General features: G+C 39.2%; 2 protein-coding genes across 2 annotated transcripts; both read left to right on the top strand.

Moving 5' to 3' along the window:
- Positions 1–12,057: 12,057 nt before the first annotated feature.
- Positions 12,058–12,684, top strand: LOC147475325 (uncharacterized protein At4g02000-like). The gene has a single exon (XM_086585375.1). It carries the CDS (start codon positions 12,058–12,060, stop codon positions 12,682–12,684), a length of 627 nt encoding a protein of 208 aa, XP_086441501.1.
- A 2,287-nt stretch (positions 12,685–14,971) lies between these two features.
- On the top strand, positions 14,972–18,342 carry LOC147475324 (uncharacterized). The gene is made up of 2 exons (XM_086585374.1): positions 14,972–16,795; positions 16,906–18,342. The coding sequence occupies exons 1-2, from the start codon at positions 14,972–14,974 to the stop codon at positions 18,340–18,342; spliced, it is 3,261 nt and encodes a 1,086-aa protein (XP_086441500.1).
- Positions 18,343–22,037: the final 3,695 nt, after the last annotated feature.

Genomic DNA, 22,037 nt, shown 5'->3' with positions numbered 1-22,037 from the left:
AAAAAAAAAGAATCCAAAAACCACCTATTCTTCCACTCAATTCAAACAACACCCACTCCAATTTCGGCCCATCCAGTTCATCTTCTTCATTTCCACCTCCAACAGTTGCAACAAAAAAAAAAATTGCCCAAACCAAATGACCACTCAGACCAAAGTTCGATTTCTTGTTTCAATACCTCTCCTCCACCTTACCCTAAACCCATTTTCAATTTTAAACATCAATGGCCCAAAAATGCAAAATCCTCCCAGAACAAGTTTTCAAATTGGACCATTTTGCACCGTTTTACAATGACAAGATGAAATATAGGGATTGGTAAGGGTTGTGGTATACGGAGGATGAATTTTACCATTCGGATTTGGTTTTGAATTTTTACAAGAAGCGGGAAATCGAGGGTAGTAAGATTTTTGTGAAGGTGAATGGTGCGAAGAGAGAAGTGAGTTCTTTGATTTTGACTCATGTTCTGGGCATTGAGCCAAACCGCCACCTTGTAGCCACCGTGCAGGAATCCCAGTATGGGGGGGTAGAGGCGTTGATGAGAGAGACTGTATTGGAAGGACAATACAATGCGAAATCGCATTGCGTCCGACAGTCGTCTCTGAGAACCAACCAGCTGGCTATAGCTCAGTGGCTTGGTAAGAATGTAATTGGGAAAGAAAAGTTCAGTGACATCAGTCTGAACTGTCTGCACGTACTCTGGGTATTACCGGAAAAGAGGTATGATTTTTGCATCATCGACTTCTTGTTGACTATGATTAAAGGAGTTGGAGTGAGTACCACACCCTTTCCTTTTTGATTACTAAAATGATGTTGTCTTTTGTTGAGAAACCGAAAACTGAGCGGGTTATGTTGAAGTTGCATGAAAATGCAATTGCTTATACAGAATGTATCCAGAAGACGTGGAGATAGCCTGGAGATAGGGTTGTGGAAGATGTTAATTCGGATGATGAGGAGGAGGACACGACATGTTTTGATGCCAATGCCTTGGAGAGGTGTAATTCTGAAAATAGAATGTATGGTGTTGATTCACCGTGGCTATCATTCTATTAACACTATTTGTGAAGATATCCGGACTAGGCAAACTACTATGCATCAGAATTAGGAGGAGCTCAAGACTATCGTGGAGACCCTAGTCCAGCGTGATAAGGAGTGCGAGGAATCCATGAACGATATCTAGAGAGTCAGCAGAAGTTCCAAGTGGAAGTGCTACGACGCTTGCCACCCTATCAGAGTTCTACTTCTGTTGAGTCTGAGAGGCATGAGCGTCATCGACGCTGGACTGATGACTCCGAACCATCCTCGTCTTGTGGCTCGTAGTCTAGTTGTTTGGTGTTTAGGAAATTTCCCTATTTTCGTAGAATTTTATTTCGAACTGTTTAGTTTATTAGTTAGATTTGGATTATGTAATCGTTTTTGACTATTTGATTGTTAGTTGAATTTTTAATTTAATTTGGTTTTTGTTCAAGCATGCGATGATTTTTCCATGAATCCCACATTCCCGAATTGTTTAGGGGTGTTATTAGTATTTTTTGCATTGTTTTTATCTTATCCACCGTTTTAGAAGTTAAATTTTGCAAACTGTGAAAATATGAGTTGTTGAGAATGTTGCCAATATTGGTGTGGCTAAGATTATATATTGTTGTGGTGATGGAATTTCAATGAATAGAATTAGAAAGTTGCTATTTTAAATTCAACCAAAAAGCTATTGGTTTATATTTGGAATATGCACCTAACTTGTTTCCATTTTGATTTTAGAAATTTTTGTTTCCATCATCCTGCCTTAACAATTTTGGCAACTTGTGGATATTGGGTTTAGAAACTCTATAAGTACTTGATTCACTCTACACTTACAAACCACACCTATCACCTTTAACTTCTCACTTTTCTCTTAGTTTTTCACTGCAGAGCACTCAAGGTATACAGAGTGCACCCTGCGCCTTCACAGGCCATTTCAGAGCGCACCACGCGCTGTAGTGCCTGGTCCTCGAGCAAGACAGGAGCGCACCCTACACCCTTCATAGACCAATTCTGAGCGCACCCTGCGCTGATGTGCCTGGACCTCGAGCAAGACAGGAGCGCACCCTGCGCCCTTCATATGCCAATTCTGAGCACACCCCGCTCCTTGACTTTCGTAGCCACTTAAAATTTTGATTTTTGGTGAGTTTTTCCTAGGTTGTTTGTAGCACTTCTAGAGGGTATTTGTTGAAATGAACTCTCCTACACTCATACCGGAGCAATGTTTTGAAGATTTTTTCTCAAGCGACACGTACGGATCTTGGTTTCACGAAGTGATCAGACAAGCAGGATAGGAGTCTTTAATGGTAAGTTCCGATGAAATTTACTCTCCTGCACTTACAGCGTAATTTTATGAACATTGTAAATTCTTTTATCGGATGAATGGAGAACACGTATTCTCCATCACCATTGATGACGAAACCATGGGCATAACCAAGTTTTTGTTGGCTTTTGTTGTTGAGCTTCCTATGCCTGCTGAGATTCAAGACTCATGGGGCTTTGCAGTTGATAATTTCTCCGCCTACAACTATGAGCTTTTGCATGAGACTTATGGGGCCGGAATTTTCCTTGTAGAGGACCAAGGGACATATAACGTAGCCCTTGGTAGCTTGTCCCTTAACGTGGGCACAGTGATGTTCTTTATCATGCTAAACATATTAGAGGAGTGGCATTTTTCTTCTGCGAATGATGCCACTTGCGACGTTTTCCTTGCTCCAGCTGAGGGACGTCTACTATATGACCTTCCCAAGACATTAATGTCTAGTTTAGCACAAGCTCAGAGTATGAGGCATAAGTATCTTCTTATGCCTATTTTAGTTTGTCGTATCATGCTATGTTTCTTTCCCGCCTTTTGTGCCCATTTCACGGATTGGGTTGGGGTCGACATTGTGCGACCCACCAACTTCATTATTCGTTCTTTCCGTGCAATGACTTGGCCGGGGTGGAAGCTACAACCTCATTGGGTTGCCCCCTACACCCCATCTGACCAAGTGGCACTAAACATGTTAGCGATTGTAGATGATAAATGGCGTGAAGCCTGGCAAATCATCATGGCATGGCAGGATGCGAAGGAACCTCGTTTCTATATAGACGAGGATGATGACGCTTAAATGCTGGATAGAAGGTAAGTTTTATTTTTGTTCGTGTCTGCTTATGTCCCAAGCAATTTACTTCTTTGTTACCCCAACGGGTGGAACTCATATAGAGTTGCGTCTGTTTTTATTTATCTATATTAGTATGTTTTATCTTTGTTTTGTAGATGTTCCAAAATTTCACGTGTTTCCATGGTATTTTTCTACCCTTTTTGCTTCAATACTTTGAGGACAAAGCATGTTTTTGTTTGGGGGTGGCATAGAAACACGAGTAATTTGAGGCATCTGTTAGGATATAGATATGTACAATATGCACTTGTTTTCTAGTAAAATATATATATATATATAATCAAATATTCAAAAATATAAATAAAAGGTTATGTTATACACTTAGGAATATTGGTATTGTTTTCTTTCTCTATACTCTTAATAATCTAGAAGTTTCACGTTAGCTTTTCCATTATAATAATTTTTAGAAACTTAGGTTAATATGTAGGTAATAATCTTTGCATCTTTTCTATAAATATATTGCCTGAGTATCTATGTTTGTATTGGTAGTAAGTTTATGAAATCTAGGCTAGTATACTTATTCTACAAATCCTGTGAGAATATAGCCTAAAGCCTTATATGAGTGAAATATTTGAGAAATGACACAAGGGAGAAGTAAATTCCGAATAGAAAAATCACATGTCCACTTGCTTGATCACTATGCCATATCCTAAGTGAGAATTTAGGCCCTCTTTGGATCAATATAGCCAGAAATTTAAACCTTATGAAATTATTTTCCGCTAGTCGCCCCTCTAGCCTTTCATAAACCGCAAATCCTTTACCCTTTTACAAAACAAAATAAAAATAAAAATCAACTTACCCATTCTTTGAAAGAGTCTGAGAATAGAGATGAAGAATAGAAAAGAGAAAAACCTTTGAAATCAAGAATTTGTTAGTTGTTTCAAATAGGAAAAGAAAGTTTCCATCCAAAGAAAAGAAAAATAAAATAAAGAGTTAGAACTCCAAAAATAGAATCAAATGAGTCAAAAGCCAAAAGAAAAAGAAAAAAAATGGCTAAGGATGGAAACAAAGTGTAGAAGCAAAGTAAAGAACAAGGTTTTCTCTAGTTACATAATATTAAGACTTTATTATCTCAAACTGGTTCTTTTTTAATATCCAATTCCTTCATTCTTAAACTATCACCTAATCCCCACAATACCTAATAAAGACCTCTAGCTCAATTAGGAATAGGTTAGTGTGATAGTAAGTGACAGATGTGTTTGATCGACTCCAGCTTTCTTGGGTGTCATTGAGATTGTAAGGTAAAGTGTGCCCACTGCACACTGGGGTAGCGAAACTTTAGCAGAAAAATCAGAGTGTTTTTGTCTTGATATTTATGTGAGGACCTACTTAAGGACGCTATTCCAAAGTTTCAGAAACGAACCTGATAGTGCATTTTCATAGCATTGCTCATTATATATATGTTTATTCGTTGATGATTGGTTATTATGCATATATTAGCTTAGGTTTCAACTTGATTATTCTGTATTCATTGCTAGTGAGATGTATAGATATTTAAGAATAAATAAGGAAATAATAGTTTTATTTCTTAGTCGTTGTAGTATAGATGAAGTTTGTGAGTATCTTCACTGGAAAACTCTCACGAGGTTATAACTCGTCCACTAGGGAATTCCTAGTGGTTTAAGGCCTTGTTGCATATGGTCAATGCAATCGCACTCGACAAAACGAGATTAGTTAGAACTCCATTTTTGGTCACTAATTCTAATTTCTCATATTTGCTTGAGGACAAGCAAAATGCTATTTTGGGGTGGTTTGATAAGAGCCCGAAACTGTAGTCTTAACCCCTTAACAATATTGCTCTTAGACCAATTTTGTGATTAATAAGTAAGAGTTAGTACCGTTATCGTACTTTTGTGTATTTCAGGCATTGGAGTCAAATATGTGAAGAAAGGCGTCCCTTTTACGAGATAAAGGAGCAAAGGTTGGTTGCTAAAAAGTTTTATGATTGAAGGCCAAGATTCAAGGAGAAAAAACCTTTTTAAATCCCGGTTAAAGCTTAAGAGTCAAAGTCAACGCGGGCAGAAATAGCGTATAAAAGTCAGCAGAACTTCCGAATGTCGTATCTTTGGACTTAGACCTCGAAATTGGGCCTACCATATATCAAAACGACCGGCTCAAAAAGACCTTTTAATGATTCAAGCCATGACCCAATCAGAGGAGCAAAAGTGGACAAAAAATGTTGTTGAAATTATTTCCAGCTGAAAACCCCTTTGTGGACTGAAGTAATGAGGTTTTGGGCTCTATTTTCCGGCCCAAAACATGGCTCCTAAGCTCATTAATAAACGTAAAAATGATAGTTTTGCTAATGAATAAAGTGATGAAACTCTAAACGAAAGTAAAACTACAAACTGAACTTATACTAAACTTATCAAAGATTTCTACTCTCGAATCTATTGAAGTAGAGATGGAATAGAAGATTCGTTCCACTCCTAGTTCTTCAGCACTCAAGTTTCCTACGACTATCAATCCTACCAAAGTCAATAAGAGAATTATGAATTATACTATAAAATGCTTTGGAATACTAAGGTTTGAATCTAGAATAAGAATTAGGGGGGAATTGAATCCACCTTGAATCCAACTTAAGAAACTAGCATTGATTGTTGTAATCCAATTCTTACGTTCTTACGGTAAGAATTAGTCGTTCTAATCCCTAATTATACATGGCATCTCTACCAATTCATAACTAGCATATGAGGACGTCCACCTATTCTCATGGCGAATCAACATCCTTCTAGAGTGGAATAGACTCTTACAACGATTCTAAGCTAACAAAATCAAGTTTTCATCAAGGCTTCATCAAACCCCTCTAATAGAGGTTTAGCCTCAATTCATCAAACTATCATTTCCAAATGAAATTGAATAAGACATAATATAAAAATTCTAACTTTATTGAATTTAACTAAACAATAATTGAAATCGAAATTAACAACTAAGAATTGAATAACAACTAATAACTGAATTTAGATCTAACTAAATCAATAAATAAAAAAATCGAATTTAACAAGAACTAACTATTTTATTTATCTAATGAATGATATTCAATGATTCAAATAACTAATATAAAACAAGGAATGAAACTAAAACATGGAATAGATTAAATCCAAAAACTAGATCTAGAACTAAGCTTTAATGGCTACCCTAATGGCTAACTTCTAACCAAAGCTAATTTTCTTAAGAGCTAAGTCTTGTGTGTGTAAATGGAGGAGACCAGATCCAAATTTTCGTGCATGGGCTGAGGGTCCATATTTTGGGCCGGAAAATCGAGCCCAAAGCCTAATTTCTTCAGTCCACATGGCCCTTTTCAGCTAGCTTCGACTTCAATAGGATTTTCGTCCATTTTTGCTCGTTTGATTGGGTCAAGGTTTAGACCAATAGAAAGATCCTTCTGAGTCGGTCGTTTTGATATAAGGTACGCCCAATTCCGAGGCCTGAGTCCAAAGATACGATCTTCGGAAGTTCTGCTGACTTTTGTGTGTTGTTTCTGCCCGTCTTGGCCTTTAATCCCAGAACTTCTTAGCAACCAACCCTTTGCTCCTTTATATCGCCAAAGTGGCACATTTCTGCACATAATTGAGTTCCATGCATGAAATACATAAAATCACATAATTAGCATTAACTCTTATTTATTACTCGCATAATTGGTCTAAAAGTATTATTATTAAGTGGTTAAAACTAAAGTTTTGGGCTCTTATCAAACCATCCCCAAACAGCATTTTGCTAGTCCTCAAGCAAATATGAGAGATTAGCATAAGTGACCAAAAATGGAGTTCTAACTAATCTCATTTCGCCGAGTGTGATTGCATTGACCATATGCAACAAGGCCTTAAACCGCTAAGAATTCCCTAGTGGACGAGTTATAGTCTCGTGAGAGTTTTCCAGTGAAGGTACTCACAAACTTCATCTATACTACAATAACTCAAAAATAAAACTATTGTTTCCTTATCTATGTCTCAATTATCTATACATCTCCCTAGCAATGAATACAGAATAATCAAGTCGAACCCTAAGTTAATATATGCATAATACTCAAGCATCTACGAATAAACATATATACAATGAGATGAACTAGCAGGTCAGTTTCTGAACACTCAGAATAGCGTCCTTAAGTAGGTCCTCACATAAATGTCAAGACAAAAACCACTCTGATTTTTCTGCTCAAGTTTCGCTACTTTAGTGTGCAGTGGGCACACTTTACCTTACAAACTCAATGACAGACAAGGAAGCCGGAGTCGATCAAACACATCTGCCACTTACTATCACACTAACATATTCCTAATTGAGCTAGAGGTCTTTATTAGGTGTTAGGGGGAATTAGGAGATTGTTTAAGAAGGAAGGAAATGGATATTCAAAAAGGACAAGTCTAAGATAATAGAGGTTTCATATTATGTAACTAGAGAAACCCTTGTTCTTTACTTTTGCTTCTACACTTTGTTTCCATCCTTAGCCATATTTTTTTTTCTTTTTCTTTGGCTTTTGACTCATTGATTCTATTTTTGGAGTTATAACCCTTTATTTCCTTTTATTTATTTTTTATTTATTTATTTTTTTATTTGGATGGAAACTTACTTTTTTTTCTTCTGAAGCGACTAACGAATTCTTGATTTCGAAGGTTCTTCTCTTTTCTATTCTTCATCTCTATTCTCAGACTTATTCAAAGAATTGGGTAGGTTGATTTTTTTTTTTTTTTTTTTTTTTTTTGTTGTAACAGGGTAAAGGATTTGTGGTTTATGAAAGGCTAAAGAAAGGCTCAGATGGGCGACTAGCGGAAAATAATTCATAGGTTTGAATTTCTGGCTATATCGATCCGAAGAAGGCATAAATTCTCGCTTAGGATATGGTATAGTAATCAAGAAAGTGGACGTGTGATTTCTCTATCCGGATTTTACTTTTCCCTTGTGTCATTTCTCAAATGTTCACTCATATAAGGCTTTAGGCTATATTCTCACAAGATTTGTAGAATAAGTACTCTAGCCTAGATTTCAGAAACTTACTGCCAACAATCATAGATACTCATGTAACATATTTATAGATAGATGCAAGGATTATTACCTACATATTAGCCTAAGTTTCTAAAAATTATTCTAATGCAAAAGCTACATGAGACTTCTAGATTAAAGAAAACAATACCAATATTCCTAAGTGTATATCATACTTTTTATTTATATTTTTAAAATTTTTGAATTTTTTAACTAGAAAACAAATGCATATTATACAAATCTATATCCTAACAGATGCCTTAATTACACGCGTTTCTATGCCCCAAACAAAAAGCATGCTTTGTCCTCAAAGTATTTAAATAACTAGGGTAGAGAAATACCATGGAAACGCATGAAATTCTGGAGCATCTGCAAAATAAGGTTAAACATACTAATATAGAAAAGAAAAACTGACGCAACTCTATAAGAGTTCCACCCGTTATGGGATTAATGAGAAATAGATTGCTTGGGACAAAAAAAAGGTAAGAAACATAGCATAATACGGCAAACTAAAACAGGCATAAGAAGATACTTATGCCTCATGTTCTTGGCTCGTGCTAAACTAGACATTAATGTCCTGGGAAGGTCATAGAGCAGTCGTCCCTTAGCTAGAGCAAGGAAAACATTGCAAGTGGCGTCATTCGCAGAAGAAAAATGTCACTCCCCTAATATGTTTAGCATTATAAAAAATATCATTGTGCCCACGTTCATGGACAGGCTACCAAGGGCGACGTTATATTCCCCTTGGTCCTCTATCCTAAAGGTTCCTGCCCCATAATGCTCATGCAAATCGTCATAGTTATAGAAGTACATATTATCTACCAAATAAGTTCATGAGTCTTGTATTTCAGCGGGCATAGCAAGTCCGAGAGAAAAGGCTAACAAGAACTTGGTAATTTCCATTGGTTCATCCCCGATGGTGATGGAGAACACTTGTTCTCCATCTGGTCTATCAAAGAACTTACAATTATCATAAAAATAAGATGTAAGTGCGGGAGAATAAAGTTCATCCGGACTTACCAATAGTGGCTCCCATCCTGCTAAAATGATCACTTCGCAAAACCACGCACCATAAGTGTCACTTTGGAACAAGTCTTCGAAAGACTATTCCGGTATGATACGAGGGAATGTCATCCCCAATAAACTCGCTAGAATAACTACAAAAGATCTTGGAACAACCAACAAAATAAAATTGGTGTTTTTCTTGCCTACAGGGTTCTGGGCGCGGGGTGTGCTCCACCAATGCCTAGATAGGGCGCGGGGTGCGCCTTGGTGATTTTCGAGTTCCAGGCACTTGGGAGCAGGGCGCGCTCACTTTGTGCCTGGGATGGGTGTGGGTCGCGCTCAAGATGAAAACTGGAATTCCAGTGTTGTGGGCGCAGGTCACGCTCAGCTCAGGGCTTGGTAGGGTGTAGGTCGCACTCTGATGAAATTCTGTCAGAAGGTGCCTAGGGCGCAGGTCGCACTCCGAGGTGCTGATGGTGCTAAAATGGATAAAAAGATGGGAATTGTGGCAGTGAATGGTGAGAGATGAAAGCGAGGTGTAGTGTGGGTTGTGAGTGTAGAATGAATGAAGTTTTTATAGGTTTTAAGTTGCTAAAACGAATCGGGAAGTTACCAAAAAGTTTTAAGGCAATTTGCCGGAAACAAAAAATTTCCAAACCCGGAAACGGAAACAACCCATATTCTCTATTCCAAAACAAACCTAATACCTTTTAGGTTGAATTTAGGATAGATACTGCCTAATTCATCGAGATTTCATCCTATCACAATATCTATTCATAGTGATGCCCATATCGGCAATATTCTCAACCCTCACTCCAACACAAATTCTAAACCGGAGGATCATATAAAAAATTATGCTAGAATACATAATACCAACCCCAAACAATTCGGGAAGGTGGGATTAATGATAAAAACAATGAACAATTTAAAAACAAACCGGATTATATTAAAACCGAAATTCAAACAACATTTAACAACCAAATTCAAAATTAAATACGGAATTCATAAATTAACATCCGAACTAAAATAAAAAGCAAATACAAAACAAGATCAACTCATAATATTCCTAAACCACTCGCTGCTGGTGGTAGAAGGGACATGGGAAGGTGATGTCTCCTGAGCTCTTGATGGGCCAGAGCCATCAGTCCTGCGGCGACGATGCTCGTGCCTCACAGACTGCTCCTCAGAAGAAGCACCCCCCTGGGGTGGAAAGCATGCAAGCATATCGTCTCGGAACTTGCGCTGAACTTCCATCTCGGCCCTCGTCTATTCCCACCACTCATCCTCGTGCTGGGCATGAGTCTCAAAGTTATGATGCATGGTAGCCTGTCGAGTTCGGAGGTCTTCACAAATAGTATTGAGAGAACGCATGCCACGATGAATCACAGCCATGCGTTCTGCATCCGACCTACACATTTCCAAGGCATCGACATCAAAACATGTTGTGTCCTCCCCTTCCTCATCCGAATCAACCATCTTGTCCTCCGGCAACATCCAAGTCTTTTGGATACACTCCGTATAAATAATTTCGTTCGAATGCAATTTCAACATAGTCCTCTCAGTTCTTGGTTTCCCCTCCCAAGACAACATTATCTTCGTAATTAAAGCAGGCAATGGTGCATTACTCTTCCCAACTCCTCTAATCATAGTTATCAAAAACTCGAGGATACATAATTCATACCTCTTCTCTTGCAATATCAAGATAACATGCAGACATGTCAAACCGATGTCGTTCACTTTCTCCTTCCCAATGACGTTCTTACCAATCCACTGAGCTACAGCCAGTTGGTTGGTTCGCAGAGATGATTGTCGAGCACAATGAGAAGTTGTATTGTATTGACCTTCCATGAGAGTGTCGTTCATCAAGGCAAGAACTCCAGTATACTGGGATTCCTGCACGGTGGCGTCGAGGTGGCGTTCAAGCGTAATGCCTAAAATCTCAACCAACTTCTCTTTCGATAATTCTCTCCTAACCCCAGCCATCTACATGAAAACTTTCTGACCATCCAACTCTCTCTTCTTATAGAATTGTTCGACCAAATCAGAGTGGTAGAAATTATTTGTCGAGTACCATAACCTAATCCAATTCCTCTTAATCATCTCGTCACGAAAAAATGGCACAAAGCTGTCGCCCGTAAAAGCTTGTTTCGGCAGAATTCTTCGTCTTAGAGCCATTGAAAGTTTTCACCGGAGTTGAGGGTTTGTAGAAGGTGTAGGAACCAAGGTGAAACAACCTTACAAAAAAAAATGATGGTGGTGGCTCATGGATGGTCGCGGCAGTTCAAATTCCACAAATTTTTTTGTTTTTTCTAAAGATTTTGGTGGTGGAAATTTGTGCGGGAATAATTTGGAGAAGATTTGGGGTGGATTTAATTGATTGGCGTGGGTGTAATTAGATTTCTTTTTATTTTTTATTTTTTATTTTAGGTTAGGTTTTAGAAGTTTAAAACTTTGTTAATGGCGTCTCTGAGCATCAAGCCTCTCCTGTGGGTGAAAACAGAGTTTCTTTTTTCATATTCTAATCTCTGCTTTTTCTTATATCCAGTAACCTTCTTAATCTCACAGTCCTTAGTTCTCCACTAGGAAGAAGGACACCTCCTTGCTTCCTCTTCTTTATTTCATCTTTGTTATCTTGGGAGTTTGATCTAGTGATAACGTAGTGAGCAGATTCTGACCAAGTTTCTTGCCTGGTTCTTACCTAGTTTTGTATCTCTGATAGAGCATCGATGGAAACTAGCATGGAACAGCTACAAGACACAGACATGATACCGGAAGGAAACAAGAGAATAGAGGAGCTTCAACTAAACATGTTTAATCTGTTCTTCAGGAAAAAAACTACAAAGGGTGATTGAACTGGATTGCATCAATGGTCCAGATCAAGTTAATGGACTGCTCACACTTATGGGTAAGTTATATGGAGGGCACAAAATACAGCTAGAAGACTTAAGTGAAGAAGTGCATAGACTATGGCAAACAAAGAAAGAAGTTTGCTTGGATATGGTGGATAGAGACCATATCCGAATTATGTTCGAAGAGGAGAGTGAACGAGCACATGTCCTCGCTAATGGGCCATGGAATATATATGGGTACATCCTCTCTATCAAGGAGTGGAGGGGAGATCACAGGATGGAGGATTATAACTTTGATTTTGTTAAGTTTTGGGTACAGATATGGGATCTTCCGAAGGCATGCATAAATCAAGCAAATGTGTGGAAGATTGGAGCAGACCTTGGGGCTGTGTGTGAAGTTGATCTTTCATGCCCACCAGAGTTTAACCAACCAGTTGCTAGAGTGAGGATAGAGATGGACATCAAAGAAAGACTAACAAAGGAGCAGAAAATCAAACTGGAAACAGGGGATAGACTGGTAGTAAGATTCAAATATGAGAAGCTTGAAATCTTCTGTTACTTCTGTGGCATCATAGGGCATGACCAATACAACTGTCGCATCAGGGCACACCATAGATATGATATATTGAAGTATGGAGGGACACAACAGTCATCAAACCTTTCTTCTCATATCAATTGAAAGCACAAAAGTTATTCAATGGCATAGCCTTTATAGGGAAACAGAGGGTTACCATAGTAGGAGAGCCTCAGAAGCTAAAATTGGAAGAGATGCCGGCTTCTCCGACTACTGGGGGTAAAGGGTACGGAATGCGAGCTAGGCAAGAAAGATGGAACACTGCCACGTCAGGGAAACCAGAGGGTAATCGAGACAAAAAAACGGCTACTACCCAGAACCTCAGTCAGAATAACTAGGGAATGGAAATCACAACGGCTAGTGTACAGGTGGACGCATTCACAACGGATAGAAATCAACATAATGGACCCCCTATGCTTGAAAGGATAGTTGGGCCCGAGAGTTATGGGCCAGAGAAAGACGGGACAGGGATGCTGGGTCTTGGACAAGATAAGGAAAGAGGTCAGATGGTTGTTTTTGAAGGGCAACTGAGCAAAATGGGCCAAACTAAAGAAAGTCTAATGGGCTGGGGAAAACCAAAAGAGGTAATAACTAGGGAAGGAGATAGGATATCGGTCGCACAAAAAGAAAAAATCGGGACCAAGAATCGATTATTACAACCTGGAGCACAACATAGCCAAATCAAGCATGATGAAGGTAGCAGGATGCGCCGCCCTCAAAACCCACAATACCTACATTCAGCTAGTTCCAAGGAAAAGATCATCAAGCCCAAGGAGATCCAACATGAGAAAGAGGGGACATCAAGTGTGCAAAAACAAAATACAGAGTTTCAATTCCAAAGCAAAGCGACGCGTGGAAGAGGGTTTAAGACAAAGGTGTCTCAAGGAAAAAAGCAAAAGAATAGAGTGCAGACCAGTTTAAATGTGCTAAAAGAGCTGGAAGAAAATGAAGAGGAGTATAATGGAGTAAGGAAAACAAGTAACAAAAGAAAGGGAAGTTTGGAAGTAGAAATTTATCAAACCATGGCAGGTGATGGAGAGTACAAATGGCTGAGAAGGAGCATCCGAGGGGCAGTAAAGAGATCAAAAAGCGCAAAGATATAAGCAGATGAAATGCGAAGCAGAGGAGAAGGACATAGACTCATCCCAACAGGAACACAAATTATTCCGGTATCAAGTGGGTCGAGTGAGTCTCAAGGTGAGCAAGGGGGGTCTGATGAAGATGGTATGAACACTTCCTTAGAACCCTCTATAACGAACTCAGAAGATCTGGAGTCCGAGTCGGACGAGGTGGTGGACACGGAAAACTCTGAAGATATGGAGGAAGAGATACAGTTTGAGGATGAACACCCAGAACAAGAAGTTATCAACTATGAGGCCCAAGATATGGCTGGCTTAGAGGAAGATAGTGATGGGTTTGAAGCACAACCCATACCTCTTGCCATGGACGATTCTACAGTGATCAGGAAGATTCAGGACAAAGAAAGTTAGAATCAGAACAAGGTGGGGAGACACAAGTAGATATAGGGGGGGAGCAGTAATAAGCAAGACTACAACAAGAGAGAAAGTGAGGATGACACAAACAGTGAGGGTCTGTTAGTTTCACCCTCAGGGCTCGCAGTGGCTATCCCTTCACAGCCGCCTCTATCTCCATGACAATACAAGCCTGGAATTGCCGGGGGATAGGTACCACCACGGCGGTTCAACAACTAAAGGACCTATTGGGAAAGTTCGAAGTTGATATTATGTGTTTGTCTGAAACCAAAGCAAGTCAAGAAGGAATAAAGAAGTTTAGTAAACAACAGAAGTTGAGTGGGTCTTTTGCTGTTCCTGCGATAGGAATGAGTGGGGGTTTGGCAGTCTTATGGAAGGAAGGAGTGGAACTGGAGATTCTTGAAGCATCACGACACCAGGTTACAGGTAAAATTGTCAATTATTTCCATAAAGAACCTTGGTTTTTTTTCTTTTGTTTATGGAGAACCTATTGCTCATAATAGGAATAAAGTCTGGAATGAGCTAAGGGGAATAGCTCCTTTGGTCCCTGGGCCTTTGATTTTATTTGGGGATTTTAATACCATTGCTAGTCTAGATGAGAAAATAGGGGGATGAAGTAAAATTACAAAAAGCATGGAGGAGTTCAATGGCCTCATAACTGACATGGGTTTGGTGGATTTAAGCTTCAAGGGCCCTAAATACACTTGGAGCAACAATAGGAGGACTCAAGACCACATCTTGGAAAGGCTTGATAGAGCCTTGGCTACGCCTGATTGGCTAGCTGCCTTCCCTAATGCCCAGATCAGGACTTGGGCTAATGCTACCTCTGACCATATTTCCCTGTTTATAAATCTGGCCAATAAAGTAGAAAAGTTGCCTAGACCTTTCAAGTTTTTTACATGTGGCTTAAAAATGTGGCTTGCATGGATGTTATTGAGAGAGCTTGGAATTCGATAAAGGCTGATCTTCCTGATAGAACCTTTATAAAAAAGCTGGGTAAGACCAGGAAGGATCTCAGTTTGTGGAATAAGCATGTGTTTGGGAATATCTTCACCAATATAAAGGCTACTCAAGCCAAACTCAATTCTGTTATTTCTAAGCCTTTCAGTATAGATAACTATATTAAGGCTAAGAAGCTTAAAGATGAGCTCCAGGATTGGTATATCAAAGAGGAGGATTTTTGGAAACAAAAGTCCTCTAACACTTGGCTGAAAGATGGTGGGACAAACACCAAAATTTTCCACCTATCTACTATATACAGAAGAAGGAAAAATAACATTGATAAGATTAGGAATAATAAGGGGGACTGGCAGGAAGGCAGAACAGAGGTGGGCATCTCTCTTAATCAATACTTTAAGGAGATCTTCACCTCTGATCAACCAGAGACCAATGAGGATATTCTAAATCTTTTTCAACCTTGTGTCACCCCCAAAGAGAATGAAAGGCTCATTGCTACGCCTACTGCTGATGAGATCTGGGCTGTGGTCAAGAAGATGGGGAGTCTCAAGTCCCCTGGACTTGATGGTTTCCAGGGCATTTTCTATCAGAAGTGCTGGGAGACCATTGGGTCAACAGTGATTGACTTTGTTCAGGATTTCTTTAACTTGGGTTCCCTGAACCCTGAGTTTAATGAGACCTATATAGCTTTGATCCCAAAGGTTGCTAACCCTGACCATGCTTCAAAATTCAGGCCTATTAGCCTTTGTAACTTTGGGTACAAGATAATCTCAAAAATTCTGGCCAACAGACTTAAAGGTCTGATTAATAAAATCATCTCCCCATTCCAAGGGGCAATTATTAAGGGCAGAAACATTAGGGATAATGTTGGCCTGGCTTGTGAGGTCTTTCACAACATGAAAAACATGAAAGCTAAAAGAGAGGGCTGGATTGCCATTAAGCTTGACATGGCCAAGGCCTATGATAGGGTGGAATGGGCCTTTGTAGACAATATCTTTGAGAAACTTGGTTTCAATGAGAAATGGAGACAAATGATATACGAGTGTGAATCTACTGTCTCGTTCCAAGTCATGCTCAATGGGTCTCCTCTGGAGAAATTCACCCCTGAAAAAGGTGTTAGACAAGGGGATCCCCTATCCCCTTATCTGTTCATCTTGGTCTCAGAGGCCTTATCTAGAATGGTGGCCAAAGCTGAACAAGAGGAAAGGGTCCATAGGATAAAAATCAAAAGGCATTCCCCTACTCTCACTCATCTGCTATATGCAGATGACTTGATCCTTTTCACCAAAGCCAATGTGGCTGAGAGTGGAAACCTGAAGAAGATACTAGATGATTACTGTGGTGCTTCAGGGCGAAAAATCAACTATGAGAAGTCTAGTGTCTTCTTTAGTAGGAATGTCAACTATAGACAAAAGATGAAACTCAAAAGGTTTTGGAAAATCAGGAATTTCTCTCCAAAAGAGAAGTATCTTGGGGTGCCTATTATGCTATCAAGGAAAAAGTCTGAGGACTTCGATTACTTGGTAGACAAGATTCATAACAAGATAAAAGGCTGGAAAGCAAAGGTGTTATCCCAAGCTGGGAGAATAACCCTTATCCAAGCAGTGGCTCAGACTATCCCTTTATATGCTATGTCAACTTATTTGCTCCCTGTGGCTACTTGCAATAAGATTGACAGAGCATGTAGAGACTTTTGGTGGTCTGGAAAGGATCAAACTAAATGTGTCCACACCAAAGGGTGGGACTACATATGTCAACCAAAACAAGTTGGACGTTTGGGGTTAAGAAAGGCTAGAGACATGAATATGGCTATCCTTGCAAAGTTACCATGGAAGGGCATCGATGTATCCTCCTATGGACTAGAACTCATTCAAAGATATATGGGAAGAACTGGATAGGAGATGTGGACAAACCCCCTGATGAAGCTTCCTACTTTTGGAAAGGTATACACAAAGCCTTCAATGCCATAAGTGGGGGTTTAATCTGGTGGATTGGGAATGGGGAAACTACTTCAATTCTAAAAGATCCATGGCTAAAATGTAAGAATAAGCCTGTGACTTTGGCAGAATTGGGAGTAGCTGACCCTAGACTGCAGAACAAGGTAGTCTCGGAGCTGTTTTTGCCTGACAAGAGTGGGTGGGATGAAACCAAGCTAAGGATTCATTTTGATCCTCTCCTATGCAAACACATCCTGGATATCAAGGTTAGACCTGAGCATGCCTTAGCTGACAAGATGAAATGGAACGAGGACAAGTATGGGTTCTTAACTGCTAAATCAGCATATAAGTTCCTTAAACCAGAGGGTGGATTGGGACAAAGTTCAAGCTGTAATCCCCACACTCTAAATCATGTGTGGAAAGCTCCACTACCAGCTTATATTCAATTGTTCCTATGGAAGCTATATATGTATATGCTACCCATGGGAGACATGCTAGCTGAAAGAAAGATAAAAGGAGATCTCTCCTGCCCATATTGCCTAAGGGTTTTAGAAACAGCTGAACATCTGCTCTTTACTTGTGACTGGACAAGAACTGTGTGGTTCAGCTCTAATTTAGGCTTGAGGATACCACAACACCTCCCTCTCAGACAGCGATTGGACATGCTGATCTTGTGGAGTTGCAGTAAAGACAAAGATCAAGTGCTGGCTGGGATACATATGGCTTTCTTACTTTATCAAATCTGGACTTCCAAAAATGAACTTATATTTGAGAACCGAAGGCCCAATAGAGAAAGGATTCTCAGGGAAAGCAGCAGACAGGCAGACACTTGCTACAGGGCCTTCAGAGAAGAACATCTCACCTCTAACCCTATTTCAAACTTAATTAAAAATAGTTTTGAGGAAGTTTTTCCTACTATCCCAAATGAGAGTATCATAATAAGCTTTGATGCATCTTTTCACAGGGAGGCGGGATGGGTAGGAGCTGGGGCAGTAGCATCAGATAGTGAAGGCTACATAGTTGGAGCAACTGTCAGACGCTTTAGAGCCATAGGAGCAGCTGAGGCTGAACTGGAGGCAGTTGAAGTTGCGGTTTTGCTGGCAAGGAGGCTTAGGAAACCACATTTTGTGTGTATAGGAGATAACAAGGAGGTGATTAGATCTTTACAAGGACACTCATGTCGTTGGGAATGGGAAGCTGTGAAACACTATATAACCTCTATAGTACCTGTATGTAGTTCTGTAGTGTTTAAATGGATTAGTAGGGTTTATAATGGGGATGCAGATTCCCTAGCTGCATGGGCCTATCAGCAGCTAGGAAACTCTGATCTTCCGAGTTGTATGGTTGATGCAAACTGTCTCCCAATGCCTGTGTGATGGTAGTTTGGTTAATATTAATATAGTAGTATGATTTGCACCAAAAAAAAAAACTTTGTGAATGGCGGTGGGGAAGAAAACTCGCGACTGTTTGGTTGAAAGAAAGGGACGCATGTGTGTGGCACGTGCTTACGAGATTGGGCCCAAGCCCAATTTGATTTTGTCGTTTTTTCGTGCAACTTCAAACTAAACTTGTCCCTTCGTTACCAGTCCGATTTTTGTGAATGAGCTATGGAAATGATCAGGAGAGAATTTCCAATCTAATGATCCATAAAACACCTTATTCCGACCGTGGATGACATATAAGAAGATGGAAAATGCCTCGAAGTGCGTGCGTGACGTAAGTTATGCGAATGAATTAATTCTAATTTCATAGATAAAGTCAACCCGAATCGAATTACAATTAAATGGCCTAAACAACACAAATGGAAAGTTGAACAATCCAGTACAGAAATGAACACTCTACCCCCAAACAAATTTTTGGCAACGAAGTTAGAAAATTTGTTTTAAAAACGAGTCTTTTAAAGTCAGATTCCCGAGACTTCCTAAATTACTATTTTGTATGATTTTAACAATTTTTATTTTTTATGAATAAGGTTTAATATAAGAAAAACAATAAAATAATAAATGCATAATTCATACCATAAAAGAACATGACTCAAAATCCGAGAAAACATGCAAGAGTGGAAAACGTGAATTATGTTAAACGTGGACTTAGGATCCGGTACTTACAGCTACACACTCCATAGGGAGGGCCCGGTTACCTGAGTGGTGCACTTACTAATATATGGAAATGAAAGGAAGTACACCAAACAACAAAATGAGCCGTTTATAGTCAGATACTCGAGACTTTAACAAATAACTTGAAATATATATATGGAAAGACCTCCAACTCTTTAGACTGTTGATATATGAAACACTGAAGGGTATAAATAATATGGAATGCACCCCCAAACAGAATCAAGCACCAAGATTCTCTACAACGCAACTTATTAAAATGAAAGCGAAATCTGATGGATCTAGAATGTAACCACGCATGCACCTTCTTTTTCGCCTTTGAAGGAGAGGGTGTCCAAGTGAAAGATCGTGAGAAAATGGATGTTTGTGGAAAATATGGTGGATATGGATGAATTTTAGACTTAAAGAATGGAAGAAATGAGAATGTAGGTTTGGCACAAAACTCATTCATGGTGTGGGTGGGAATTGTCTCAATTCTGAAAATGAAGGTGTCAAGTGCATTTCCCTTGGGAATTATTTCTGTATTAAGAGGATTTAGAAAATTATTAAGTATAGAAGAAACAAAAGGGTCAAGCACAAACTCCAGGTTCCTTTGAAAGGGTGGACGGTGGGGAATATTGGTGAGGGAAGATGAATGAGTGTTAGCTAGAGCTCTCAGGTCTAGATCATTAGAAGCCTTGAGATATGCCAGACATTCTTCAATAGTTGGGTCAAAAGAATCACTGGGATAGAGGGTGAAAAATTCATCTTCCGTTATAGCGTCAAGGGATATATGGATGTTGGCAGGGTGGGACTCGCGAGGTGGCAGGGAAGAGATGCAAAAGAGTTGAAGGAAATCTTCCTCAATTTCCTTTACGTCCAAGGAGTATTTGTTGAAGTTGGAACTTCCAAAGGAAAGGAATTTGTGCATCTAGTCATTCGAAAACGTGGTTTTAAAATAATCATGAGCTAAGCTCTTGATCATGCTAACCTCTCTATCGATATTCGTATAAGGCAACTGTTTGATCATCTTAAAAACGTTAACCGCAACGGAAAGATGGCCAGAAGACAAGGACATCGAACCATTGCGGCAGTTTATAAGCGCGTTGACAGTTGCCAAGAAAGTGCGTCCTAAAATTATTGCAACAGAATTGTTAGCGACTTCTGTATCAAGGATAACAAAATCCGCAGGATAGTAGAAATCCTGAACCTTAACTAACATGTTTTCCACTACACCCTTAGGATACTTGATAAACCTATCAGCTAGTTGCAACGTCATTGTTGTAGGTTGCATTTCATGTAGACCTATTTGTTTATATAAATAATAAGGGAGTAAATTAATACTCGCCCCGAGGTCTAATAAAGCAGTGGTCGTGTGAGTATCCCCTAAGGTGCATTGTACAGTAGGTAGACCAGGGTCCTTGTACTTAACTATTCCATTGTGTTCTGTTAAAGTTAGAAACTGTTTTGTTAAAAAGGCGTCTTTAGGAATCTTTGTCTTACGCCTAGTAGTGCACAAATCTTTAAGAAACTTAGCATGGTGAGGTAACTTTTTAATCGCTTCAAGAAAAGGTAAGTTTACATTAGATTTTTAAAAACTTCCCTAATCTTGTCAAAATTTGTATTCTTGTTTAACATAGCTAATTTATGAGGAAACGATGGTTTCTCTCTATATTTAGTGTATGGATCAACTAGATGTCTAACCTTTGCTTTCTGTTTCTTAGGTTGTGGTTTAACTGGTACCTCTACAAGGGTAGGATCTTCAGTTTCTGTTTCGGTATCTAGTATAATATCTAGTGTAGGGACTACTATTGGGGTAACTATAGACATAGTTACTTTGTTATCCACCACTCTACCTGAATGGAGAGTGGTGATGGAATTTATCTCACCTACGTTTGCATTTTCGTTACTAGTATTACCGTTTACCTTAAAGGTTGTGTTTGGTGTTTTAGGATTAGGTATCGCTTGTCTTGGAAACACACCTTTGGGTTGTACTTTCTTTTGAGCTAACTGCTGTAAGGAAAGTTGGATAGCTTGTAAAATATGTTGTTGAGATTGCATAAAGGTATCGAAACGTTCCGGTTGTGGAAGAGTATTAGCTATGGGTTGTGTGACAGGAACTATGTCACGTTGATTATTAATGGGTGGGTTTTGATAGTTATTTTTTATCGGAACAATACCTCTATTAGCATTATAATTATTATTGTTATAATTATTATAATTACCCTGACCTTGTGCTTGATTTTGTCGTGGTTGTGCTTGGTTGTTATAATTATTATAATTACCCTGACCTTGTCCTTGTCGTGGTGGAGCTTGGTTATAATTGTTTGCTTGCCTTACATTTTGATTATTAAACCCTGGAGGTGTTACTTGTTGATTATTTCTCCAACTGAAGTTGGGACGTTGTCTCCAAGGGGCGTTAGGAATAGGAAAACTATTAATCGAGCAAACATTATCTTGTTGTGACTGTTGTTGTTCATAGAGAGGACAATAGGAGTCGGGATGCTCTGGACTCAAACAGAAATTACATGGATTGGTGTTGACATTCATAATGGGGATCGGCGTTTGTTGAACAGAAATAGGCTCAACCTTTTTAGTTAGAGATTCAATTAAATATTTAAGTTTCGGATCGGGTTTTATCTCAAACATACCGGCGGCTTTAACTGTTGTAGAAGAACTAGCGGAACGGGGGAAATCGTCACTACCCCCTTAGTTATTATTACGCTTAGTTTGATCTTCTAAAAATTTATAAGCCTCTGAGGCTCCCTTACTTAGGAAACTACCCCCATTCATTATGTAAAGCACCTCCTTGTAGTGGTGTAACAGTCCCTTGAAAAAGGCACGAACTAGCGTGTCTTTCGCGAGGTTATGGTGTGGACACTCTATAAGTAGATCGGTGAAATGATTCCAAGCCTCTAAAAATGATTCATGAGGACTCTGTCGAAAGAAATGAATCTTGGAAAGCATTTCATCAGTCT

The sequence above is a fragment of the Coptis chinensis genome, chromosome 9 (assembly GCF_015680905.1).
Source record: "Coptis chinensis isolate HL-2020 chromosome 9, ASM1568090v1, whole genome shotgun sequence".
NCBI lineage: Eukaryota > Viridiplantae > Streptophyta > Magnoliopsida > Ranunculales > Ranunculaceae > Coptis > Coptis chinensis.
The sequence above is the reverse complement of the archived record's forward strand: the minus strand, read 5'-3'. Positions and strand labels throughout refer to the sequence as shown.